The sequence below is a fragment of the Engraulis encrasicolus genome, chromosome 10, assembly GCF_034702125.1.
Source record: "Engraulis encrasicolus isolate BLACKSEA-1 chromosome 10, IST_EnEncr_1.0, whole genome shotgun sequence".
Classification (NCBI taxonomy): Eukaryota; Metazoa; Chordata; class Actinopteri; order Clupeiformes; family Engraulidae; genus Engraulis; species Engraulis encrasicolus.
Window position 1 is genome coordinate 16,509,815 of NC_085866.1, and position 12,500 is coordinate 16,522,314.

Here is a 12,500-nt window from a genome sequence, read left to right on the forward strand (position 1 = left end):
TCATTTTACTCTTAGGTCAGTGTAACCAAGTTAATTAAACTCAATATTGTGTAAAGATTAAGAGCAAGAGTAGAAATTACACTGGCCACCTACAAAATTGTACCCTGACTTTTGACTCCCAATTTGACTCTCCAAATACTGTGATTCATACAGGTTTACTTTGAAACAATTGACACCCCACATTTTTACAGTGCACAATATGATTTAGATTAGCATTCCATTGCACTGGATTATTGGCCATGTTTCAGATTAGAAGATATTGCCTGACCCTACATACTTGTTAAGCTTTTTTTGTTTTAAGCCAATCTCTTCCTTTAAAAAGCAGTTCAGTTAGTTTATACTTGAATCTACACTTTCATTTCCAGGGTACGTAAAGCAAATAAAATATAGCATACTTCTGTTCTGTGTACTGCATTGTACTGTACATACCGAACTCTAACCTTAATACTGACCCCAGTGTAAGTAGATAATGTTACATTTTGTCAGCAATACATCAGCATCCTACAGTCAACATCCACATCCTGAAGAATAATATGGGAACTCCTATGACCGCCTCCTGCAGCATTATACATTAAGCCAATGTAAACATGCTGTGGAGAGATACTATATATACATTAGTGAATGAGTGCTGAGCGCTGCTCTCACCTGATAGGCCCGTGGTGAGGATCATGGATGGGGAGGCGTCGAGCAGGAGAGGAGGAGGCGGTGGAGGGACATGAAGGTTGGGCCCTGCAAATAACACAAGAGCCTTACTCAACAACAACAACAACATACATAAACAACAACAAGTGCTATAAAAGATGGTAACCTGGGCCCACATGACACATACAGTCAGGGCCGGATTAATGCACAGGCTAGATATGGCTTCAGCCTAGGGGCCTCCACCTGCCAGGGGGCCCCTGATATGCCAAAAGTGAAAAATTATGACAAGGGCAGGATTATGACAAGATGCAATATTGAAAAATTCATCTGGGGGGTGTTCTTGGTAAAGGGGTATGTTCTTCCGGACCCGTGGAGATAGGGGGGTGGGGGGTGGTGGTGCAGAATTGCGTCCCAATTACATTGTATGTATTGAATAGGGTGCCCTTTCAGATGACTTTGTCCTGGGCCCAGCAAAAGCTGTCAGCGGCCCTGACTGCCATGGAGGGACTGCAGCTGCATCCTCGACAGAGAGAGTGGGGAGTCCAAAGGACACAACAACAGAAACCTGCCTATTGAAGAAACATTGATAACAATCTGGCGTAAAACAATTGGAGTGATGATGCATTATTTCACTATTATTGTTTTGTTTTCCTATGTCATACAGTGTTCTTAGAGGTCTTGGTTTGCAGATCTTTGTGAGGAGATTGCCATGTGTTACATCAGCAGCTGCATCCTCAGGCAGAGAGAGAGAGAGAGAGAGAGAGAGAGAGAGAGAGAGAGAGAGAGAGAGAGAGAGAGAGAGAGAGAGAGAGAGAGAGAGAGAGAGAGAGAGAGAGAGAGAGTCGTGCCATTCCCTTGACCATCAGGAAACAGACTCAGCTTTCGACTTTCCTGTTCAGACCCACTGTGTGTGTGTGTGTGTGTGTGTGTGTGTATGTGTGTGTGTGTGTGTGTGTGTGTGTGTGTGTGTGTGTGTGTGTGTGTGTGCGTGCGTGCGTGTGTGTGTGCGTGTATGTGTGTGTGTGGGTATGTGTGTGTGTGTGTGAGAGAGAGAGAGAGAGAGAGAGAGAGAGAGAGAGAGAGAGAGAGACTGATGGAGGGGAATACCGCTCAGGAAACATCTGAGCGACTCCTCAGCTACTAACAAGGTCAGCTTTCGTGTGTGTGTGTGTGTGTGTGTGTGTATGTGTGTGTGTGTGTGTGTGTGTGTGTGTGTGTGTGTGTGTGTGTGTGTGTGTGTGTGTGTGTGTGTGTGTGTGTGTGTGTGTGTGTGTGTGTGTGTGTTGCGTGTGCGTGTGTGCATGCACGCCGGTGTGTGTGATTGTGTGCTCTTGAATAAATACATTTGCTCACACACACCAAAATAGACAATGTGTGTCCTCAGCTGTCTGTGTGTCAGCAGACGTGAGTAGCAGACCTCAGGATAAGCGCTTTTATCTCGGCCGACACAAAGTGCTGCAAAGTGCTGCAAAGTGCTGCAAAGTGCTGCAAAGTCCCTGTCGGTCTCTGTGTTCCATTACAGTGGGACAGATGTGTGTGTGGCACTTGGAAAAACAATGTTGGACAGAAGTAAAAACATTAGGACATGAATATGTCCCCGGTTCTTAGAGTGAGATGAGTGAGCCATCTCTATGGGAGTAAAGCTGATTCTTCGCCAGGTCGACAGCCAATCAGCTTTACTCCCATAGATATGGAGAACGAATTCTTACGAATAAGAACCTACTTGATAGTGATAGTCATAGTGATCCACAAACTACTGTAGCTCATGCACCTGGATCAAGAGTTGAGCTATGTATAATTTGTGATAGGTTGGACCAGGGAATCGGACTGAAAAAATATGTCGAACTTTTAATTAACTCTATGTTCTGATAGTTTGTGATGAAACTATGGAGTACCAAAAACACCCCTATCACAATGATTTTTTTTTTTTATCCAAACGTTGTGTTTACACATAAACCGCGTATATCCGCATGTAGCCCCTTAATGCGCGCCGTACCTCCAGTGGCACGCTGTAATAATCATTGACATGTGACTACCATAGCACTGCAGTACTATGACACAACACAGGCCCTTTAGTAATGCACCACGACTTGGTCATTACCATACTGGTAACAACAAACTTTTAAAGCCGCGTCTTAAGGGGTTAAAATATCTGCATATACGTGTAACCAGCATCTACAACAGCCTGGCTACTTTGAAAGCTGGTAGTACTGTACCTGGTAGTGGTGGAGGAGGTGGTGGGGGTGGCGGGGGAGGCGGTGGGGGTGGTGCTGCCTCCACCATGGGCACGGCGGAGGCCGAGCTACCGGCCAGGAGCTCTGGAGGGGGCGCGGGTGGGAAGAACTCACTGAGGGGGACCCCGATTCCTCCTCCTCCTCCTCCTCCTCCTCCCCCTCCTCCTGGCCCTCCCGGGCCGCTGCCCCCGGCGATGAGCGTCTCTATGGAGATGTCTCCGTCGGGCTGCTTGCGGAGGCGGATGGAGCCCTGCTGCTCGAGTTCTAGAAGGCGCTTCTCGATGTTGGCCTGCCGCTTGAACGCCGCCTCCTTCTCGTTGATCATGCGCCGCAGCGTGTGCACCTGCGTACTCGCAGACTCATACGTCTCCTGCGGGGAGGAGGAGGTGCAGAAGGAGGAGGAGGAGGAGGAGGAGGAGGAGGAGGAGGAGGAGGAGGAGGGGGAGGAGGAGGAGGAGGTGCAGAAGGAGGAGGAGGAGAAGGAGGAGAAGGAGGAGGAGGAAGAATCAGAGACAGAAACAGAGGAAGGAGATGAGGAGGAGGAGTAGGGGCATGGAGGAGAACATGAGGGTGAAGTGGAGGGAGGTGGGGGAGGAGTGGGTTTAGAGTAAAAAGAGAAAGAGAATGGCATGAGGAGATTCGATGGAGGTTGAGGAATTCCATGCACTTTAAATATTGCGCTACACTTTTCAATGTCTCCAATATTGTATGTGTTGTTGTATGTCATTCCCTGTTTTTTTTATTTATGTACCCCCCTGTTTCTTTCATGTACCCCACCCCCCTAGTTTTGTGTCTTTAGTTGTATTGTTGTTTGTGTGAGCACACCAAATAACATTCCTAACAACTGTACTTTATACTGTTGGTATGACTAAATAAAACATGAACTTAAACTTGAAATTGGGAATAACAAGGTGAGAAAGAGGAGGAAGATAAAGACACAAAGAGGTCAGATTACAACCACGATGAAGAGATTGAAGGTTTTGCACATTAGTCATTTTGCATTACATTACATTACTCAGTGACCACACCAAGATACAAAACCTCATAAAAAAGAGGCAGCAAAGGGTTAGTACTTTTTCATGGGTATCACATGTTTATGCTGGATGTAATCTCAAATATCTTGTATACACAAGTGCATTTGACCGATTACACTGATTCTGAGACTGATATGATGATGATGATTCACGGGTATGAGCGGCATTACAAATGGGAGAGGCCAGAGCCATACAGAGGGGAGAGTCGGGCAATCTCCGCTGTGTGCTAAGGCCGACTTCCTCATTAGCAAAATTAGCTGTTTTAGCTTCTCAGTACTGCTCAGCATTGCGAATGTTAGTTCCTAGTAGTGGGCGTAGCACACAGCAAATGCAATGCGATGCAATGCAGGGAATATGACAAGACTTGCTGTTCGTAGTAATAACTTCAGATAAACATCACAGATGGTAAAAATGTTGTGATTATCACCACCGAGACAGTTGATGGTTTACATATTTGTGGTGATTACTCCGCAGTATAGTTCGTTAGTTCTAATTTTGGCTATTAATGTGGTGGTTCTATGTTGAGTCTATAGAAAGACAGCCGCTTTAGGAACAACCTAATCTCGCTGAAAGGCGGGGCTGCCATTTAATTCCTGGTCCTCCAATCGCGTAACTCTCCCTTCTGTATGGCTCTGGGAGAGGCCAGGTTACATCAGAGATCAAGACCTATAAGCTTGCTATTTCATTAGTCATTAACAGGTCATATGGCTCGTTCTTTTGAAACTCGATTGTCGGAAACTCCGGCTTCTGCCTCAGAAAAGTGCAAAAGAATGGGTACTCAAATCGGAGTTCCGAAGCACAAACTCGGAGCGCTTCTGTGTACTCCGAGTTGGTTTAACATTAGTGTTTTCAGACGTTTGTATTGTCCCCAGTTGTTTCAATAGAACGCATTTACAACGGTTGTCGGGAGAACAATCTCGGCTCTACAGCCGAGTTTCAAAAGAACAGGTGACACATCATGAGACAAGGGTTATACATGTCTTGCCTTGATGTTAATTAATGTTCTCAATGTCCGTTCAAATCAAGAACGACTCTTTCCTCTACTATTCCTCTACAGTATACCTTGTTGTTGGCCTTTGTTAATAGGAGGATCTCTTATGTAATGGCAGTGGTCAATTGCTATTGCTACGTTTACATGATGAGACATTTAATTCCGAATTAACTCACTTTAATTCTGAATAAAGCTTAATTCCACTTTGAAGACATCATGTAAACACTTCTTAATTCTGAATTAACTGAAAGACCAAAGGAAACTTGATGGTACTATTTAATTCTGAATGATTAATTCGGAATTAAAAGCTCCATGCAAACGTGGCCAATATGTCACTACTGTACTGCTACAAATATTGAGGCAAATACCTAGAGCTCAGCTGATGAGGACCTAAGAGATTTTCTTTATTAGTCATTAAAGTAGCATTTGGCACTGCATGTCACAAGGGTCCATAATATACCTGTAGTGGACCTTGCCATAATTCTACTGCTGATGCTGGCTTTAGTATTGAAGGGGATTCCCTCCTTATGTAATGACAGTGGTCAATATGTCACTAGTGTATTGCTATAAATACAGAGGCTAATGGAGCTGGCTGCTCTGCTCTGCTCTGCTCTGCTCTGCTCCAGCTGGCTGCTGTGCTGATGAGAGGAGGCTAAGAAGAGCTGAGCTGAGAGCAGAGCTGAGAGCCCTAGATGGCTCAAGTCCAATTTACTCTCTGCAGAGTCTACATGTATACAGTATACTAGACTGTATAGTCACAGGCACAGACAAAACTGCAGTCATCTACAGTAGGCTATATGGTCATATGCATGCACACTGAATGACTGACTTAGTGACCCATCCACCTCTGGACAGCCCATAAAAAGTATTTCAAAAATAAGCTATTTGAGGCTGAGGGTGGTTACTCCTGTTGCTATGGCATACCAGTACATGTATACAGTATACTAGATTTTATAGTCACAGGCACGGTGCATCTTACAAAACTCCACTGCATTGATCACCAGTATCTATGGCCATAAACTGGACATGCACATTGAATGAGCGGCTTAGCGACCCATCCACCTCTGGACAGCCCATAATAAGCACCCCAAAATAAGCTATTTGAGGTTGAGGGTGGTACTGTTATTCCTGTTGCTATGGCAGACTAGTAGGCCTACAGTACATAAAGTAGCAATACATTGTAGTATATGGCACATACTAGCACACCAGTTGATTTTGTCAGCCTAAACATATTTATACTACATGTTTACATATGTACTACATATTTATACTACATATTTACATATTTATACTACATATTTATACTACATATTTACATATTTACTACATATTTATACTACTGCCAGCATACCCATACTGCACATACTGCACACCAGTGGTATCATGTCAGGCTACTTGTTTACGTAGACTTGAGTATGTTGGAAGTCTCTTATCCATATGTACTGTACTGTATGGCGCATCAGCTACTGGTATATTTCCAGCCTGTACTGAATTACTGTACATTAATGCACAGTAGTTGTTTTACGCTATGAACCTACCCATATACAATGCACATTTGTATTTAGTGTGTTATGAACCTACCCATATATAATGCACATTTGTATATAAAATACTGCCATGAGCCTATCCGTATAACTGTATAGTGTGTTATTAGTGTATTATAATCCTACCCGTATGGCGTGTGTAATATAGTGTGTTATTAGTGTGTTATTATAATCCTACCCGTATGGCGTGTGTAATATAGTGTGTTACAGTATTAGTGTGTGATGAGCCTACCCGTATGGCGTGGAGGTCCTTGTCTTTCTGCAGCAGCGTCTTCTCCAGCTCGGCCACCTTCATAATAGTCTCATTCTCCACCTCCAGCAGCTTCTCCGTCACCTAGACGTAATCCGACAGGAGCAGGAGCAGGAGCAGAGGGAGCAGAGGGAGTAGAGGGGAGCAGGAGCAGGAGCAGGAGCAGGGGAGAGGGGACGCGTAGTAGTCCAGCAGGAGGAGCAGGGGAGAGGCAGGGGAGACGCCACCACAGGAACCATGGTGCAGAGAGAAAGGGAGAGGGATGGATACAGGGAGTTGGGGAGCGGTGCAGAGAGTCAGGGAGGCAGGGGAAATAAGACATGCAGCATGGTGCGATGAGAGAGAAGAGATGGAGAGAGGTGGAGAAAGTTAGAGAGGCACAGCGGGAAAGGAGGATGGATGAGTGGATGGATGGATGAAAGGGATTTTAGAGAGATGGAGAGTCCGAGAGGCAAGGGGGACGGGATGGGTGCAGGCGGATGGAGAGGCGCAGACCAGAGATGGTGAGAGGCGCAGAGAATCAGAAATTCAGAGAGAGAGAGGTGGAGAAAGGGAGAGAGGCAGATAACAGTGCAGGCAAGAGTTGTGTGGAGAGAGGATGAGAGATGTAGAGACGCAGAGAGAGATGGGGAGAGACACAGAGATAGATCAAGAGGGATAGAGAGAGGAGAGGAGTGGAGTGCAGGCGAGAATGGTCCAGAGAGAGAGAGAGAGAGAGAGAGATGGAGAAAAGAGCGGTTGTGAAGTGTGAAGGAGGGTGATACCATAAAGTGAGGGATGAAGCAGAAAAAAAGAAAAGAGGAACAAATCAACAACTGATCGAGCGATCCGATCCCGTAAGTGCCAGCCAGCAAAAATCTCTCCCAGATGCAGCCTCCTTCACTCTCTCTCTCTCTCTCTCTCTCTCTCTCTCTCTCTCTCTCTCTCTCTCTCTCTCTCTCTCTCTCTCTCTCTCTCTCTCTCTCTCTCTCTCTCTCTAGTAGCTGCATAGGTCTGTAATGAGATATGTTGAGCAGCATGACACAGCATCACTAAACAGAGGAGAGCTGTAGCAGGATACAGCACGATGACACGGCTGGCTGTGGAATATTTGAGGGATTCAGGGTGCATTCTGGGTACTTTCTCTGTGTCAAACTTTTCACTTTCTTTCTACGTATGATGTTCAGTCCCAGTCCTCTGTATTTCAGGATTTCCCCCAGGGATTTCCTTGAAGGTGCGGTGCCAGGACCCCGCCAATAATGGAGATCCCCAGGGCCCAGGTTGGAAACCAGGGCAGGGAACCGATTCAATATCGATCTACTGTATTGTTGAATTGTCACTTCAACCCATGTATGCCTACAATTCCCAGCCTCAGAAGCCACTACAAACATGAAATACTTTGGTATGATAGAGAGGTGGGGAAACTTGGTATGAGAGAGAAAGGTGGGAATAGAGTGTCAATATCATACCCTACCCCATGTCATTATGTATGTAGCCTATGTCTGTCTCTGTCTCTCTGTCTGTCTCTCTGTCTCTGTCTCTGTCTCTCTCTGCCTCTGTCTCTCTGTCTGTCTCTCTGTCTCTGTCTCTCTCTGCCTCTTTCTCCCCTCTAGCCTCTGTATCTCTTTCTGTCTCTCTGTCTCTGTCTCTGTCTCTGTCTCTCTCTCTCTCTCTCTCTCTCTCTCTCTCTCTCTCTCTCTCTCTCTCTCCACCTCCATAATAGTTCAGCTCTAGGTCCTGTGAGCGAGAGTATTGTTATGAAATTCCCCAAATGGCGCCCCTTGACCTTTCCGTGTCTCGGTATCTGGCCTTTGCAGTGCCGAGGCCCACTCTAGTACAGAGACAGGAATCCCACGGTCACAAAGAAAAACAGTATTTAGTCTTCCTGATACATATTACGTGTATTACCCAGACTCACACACTTCATATTTAGTGCTCCAAAATGGTCCCAGTTTTGGAAAGTTCAAGTGCTGCTTCATTTTTTTCCCAATCCACTGCGTAAGTCTATCCTCCTAGCTCAAGGGTGGGGAACCTTTTTTATTCGAAGGGCCGTAAAAGTCCTTAGAGGGCCGTATTATCAACACAGACCAGGATTTCCCCTGCACTTTAGGCCTATATTGAAGGCGGCCATATTTAAAACAGATCCCACCTTCTCTAGGTCCCCTGAAGGTAACTTAATTGTATTGCAAATGCAATTTATAAGATTCCTTTACAAAATATGTCACCTTTCATGTGAAGCTGCATAACATTAAAATCGGGGGCCGGTTAAAACGACTTCAAGGGCTGCAAATGGCCCTCGAGACATAAACATAGGTTCCCCAGCCCTGTTCTAGCTAGTCAGATCGTCTAAATTAACTCATTTATGTGTTCAGATCAGAGACATTCGAAATATATGGCAAGCTATTTTCTTTCTTTGTATGGCTTGCCCTGTGTAATCTGCCTGCCTTCTCTACTTCTCTACTTCTCTACCCACCACAGGAACAGCCTGCTGGAGTGTTCCAGGTGATGTATGGTTACACTAAAATAGCAGCCCCACTTACTCCCACAGACAGACAAATGCTCATGCAACTGTGCACGCATTACACAGAGTATCGGTTCGGTCCACATCTTCATTCAATAACAAATGCTGAATATCCTGATAATTCCAATGCATGTCAATTCCATTGCCTGTCTTACACACAGTATTTCTATGCATGTGATAAATTAATATCCTTATCTCCTTGTATTACAGTATACAGTATTACAGTTGCAGCAGTCATGTACAGGCGGTTCATGGGAAATGTAGTTAATGTGACAAAAGGCATTGTGGGAAATGCAGTGCCTACACGTGACAAGTGGAATTATGGGAAACGTATTCCATACATGTGACAGGTGATCCTCCAGCTCCTCCACCTTCTCCAGGGCCACGTTCTTGGTCTCCGCATCCTCCAGCAGCCCGCCCACGTCAAACACGTTATCCAGATAGGCCTGGATCTGCACCGACAGCTTGTCACTCTCTGTGTGCTTGGATTTCTGTTGGGAGATGAGAGGAGAGGAGAGGAGAGGAGAGGAGAGGAGAGGAGAGGAGAGGAGAGGAGAGGAGAGGAGAGATACATTGGAGTGGAGTAGAGTAGATTAACTTAGTAAAACAAACATCTACACACATTCAAAGGATACAAAGACAAAGACATACTCCATCCCACACTGACGTCTTGCCTGCATTTGTAATAATCTCTTTTAAATGACACTTCCATCACTACCCTTCTCTGGTTACCTTTATTTCATTTCTTCTCTTCTTTCTGCTTCAGTATTTGGCCTGCATTTGTACTTTTCATACTGAGCCATTTGGTAGTAATGGAAACAGCCTGTGCAATCGCTTCATATTTACATACCAACAAATTCAAACTTCTTCTTCAAAAAAGAAAAAAAAAAATCTTCTGCAGGCACATGGCTAACCGTTAGCGATGTGAGGTACATGCCAGGCCATAGGCCTGCAGAGTTAACCACAACTGAGATCCACCGCACATTTCCCTCCACTTTTTCCCCCTTCAAAAAGTCAGTTCCGTGTTAACGTTTTACAGATGATGTGACAAGGCATTTGAGGACAGCCAAACGAACTCGAGCAGACACAGACACAGACCATATCCCAAATGAACATTTGCTCTCTTCACAGACCCAGGCCATGTCCCAAATGTACACTCGCTCTCTTCATTGACCCAGGCCCAGTTTGGTGAACTCTATAGTATAGTACAGTATAGTATAGTATAGTATAGTATAGTATAGTATAGTATAGTATAGTATAGTATAGTATAGTATAGTATAGTATAGTATAGTATAGTATAGTATAGTATAGTATAGTGTAGTGTAGTGTAGTGTAATGTAGTATACTACAGTATAGTGTAGAACAGTATGGTATAGTGTAGCGTAGTGTAGTATAGTATAGTAGGCCTATAGTATAGGCCTACCGGTAGTATAGTATAGTTTACTATAGTATAGTATAGTATAGTACAGTACAGTACAGTACAGTACAGTATAGTACAGTACAGTACAGTATAGTATAGTATAGTACAGTACAGTATAGTATAGTACAGTATAGTATAGTATAGTACAGTATAGTATAGTATTACATAGTATTACATAGTATTACATAGTATCCAATGTTCTCACCCCTATAGGTGGTCATCCAGGCCGAATTTGACGAATTCATTCACTAAATAGTTCACTACATAGAAGATGACTAAATAGATGACGTGTTGCATTGATTTGTCTCCTACCTAGTGCACTTTAAAGTAAATAAGTGCAAGTTGTCAACATTGCATAAAACAGTATAATGCAGACTAAGCACCAGACAGTGACCTCACCTCCAAGTAGTCGTCGAGTCCCAGTTTGGTGAACTCATACTGCAGGTGGACTCGGAAGTTCATGTCCTCCACCGAGTGGACCACGATGTTGATGAACTGCATACAGGCCACCTGCACAGGGCACGGAGAGAACAAGAGACAGACACATAAACATAGGCACACACGCATGCACGCAGACACACGCAGACACACACACACACACACACACACACACACACACACACACACACGCACACACACATACACACACACACACACACAACACACACACACACACACACACACACACACACACACACACACACACACACACACACACACACACACACACACACACACACACACACACACACACACACACACACACACAGACACATATGCAAGGTTAGAGGTCACATATGCCATTTTAGAGGTCAGGTTTTCTCTCCATCCCCCCCTCCCCCTGCAAGGGCTGCAGACTGCAGATGAGGCAGACGTGAGTGAGTGGAAACATCTGGGGGGAACTTTGACCACCTTTTGTTACATGTGTCATGGCAATAAACCTGAAGCTACTATATGTCCGTACGTTATCTGTTGTGACGTTCAGGCCTGTCGACCAGGGGGGGGGGGAACAAAGGGGTATGGTGTCCCGGGCACAGGGAGATAGAGGGCCCAGACTTGGGTCCCCATTACATTGTATTTATTGGGTAGGGGGCCCTGTCAGATGACTTTGTCCTGGGCCCTTGCGAAAGCTGTCAGCGGCCCTGGTGACGTAAGCAGACATGGGTGGAACTTTAACCACTTTTCATCCGTCATCTGACAGCTGACAGCTTTGGCTGGGCCCGGGACAAAGTCATCTGAAAAGCAACACCCCCCCCCCCCATCTAATACATACAATGCAATGGGGACCCAAATCTGGGCCCTCCCTCCCCCCAGAGCTGGGAATTTTGAACCCTTTGTGCCCCCAGCAGCTTCCATGGTCATGGCAATAAAACTGAAGCGACATAATCTATTGTGACGTTAGCAGAAGCGAACACGCTGGGTTCGGAGAGCAAAAGTCACTTCCAATTTACGCATCCTGTCCATCGTACCCATCCTATGTAAGAGGATGAGCTAACTACGTAGTGAACCTGTCACCTGTGTTCAGGGCTGGATAAACGCACAGGCTAGGTATGGCTGCAGCCTAGGGGCCACCACCTTCCAGGGCCCCCCTGATTGGCCAAAAGTGAAAAATGGCAGAATTATGACAGGATGCAATATTGGAAAATTCATTCAATTATGTTGAGTAGAGGTGGCAGACATGTTATGCACAATTCCTAGCTCGCAATTATATGACACGGTCTATGAACATTTGTTGCGGAATTTGCTTTCTGGGGGCCCCACAGCAACCTGTAGCCTAGGGGCCCCTGGCCATCTTAATCCGACCCTGCCTGTGTGCGGAGGAAATTCACAGAAGGACTTCGGCAGCATTTTTCAAATTCTTACCATGAAGTCGATGTTTCCTTCG

The 12,500-nt window shown here is 45.3% G+C and overlaps 1 protein-coding gene across 5 annotated transcripts in view; it reads right to left on the minus strand.

Moving 5' to 3' along the window:
• fmnl3 (formin-like 3) overlaps positions 1-12,500 on the minus strand; it is a 115,379-nt gene that overhangs the window by 22,573 nt on the left and 80,306 nt on the right. For all 5 annotated transcript variants that reach the window (XR_010036364.1, XM_063208188.1, XM_063208190.1 and 2 more), the window contains 6 exons: positions 12,479-12,500; positions 11,015-11,125; positions 9,537-9,686; positions 6,678-6,779; positions 2,859-3,246; positions 646-729 (listed from right to left, as the gene is read on the minus strand). The exon at positions 12,479-12,500 is cut by the window's right edge and continues 53 nt beyond it. Coding sequence is in view for 4 of the 5 variants with exons in the window: in XM_063208188.1 (XP_063064258.1) it covers positions 646-729; positions 2,859-3,246; positions 6,678-6,779; positions 9,537-9,686; positions 11,015-11,125; positions 12,479-12,500 (857 nt within the window). In the remaining variant the exon portion in view is untranslated. The remainder of the gene's footprint in view (positions 1-645; positions 730-2,858; positions 3,247-6,677; positions 6,780-9,536; positions 9,687-11,014; positions 11,126-12,478) is intronic.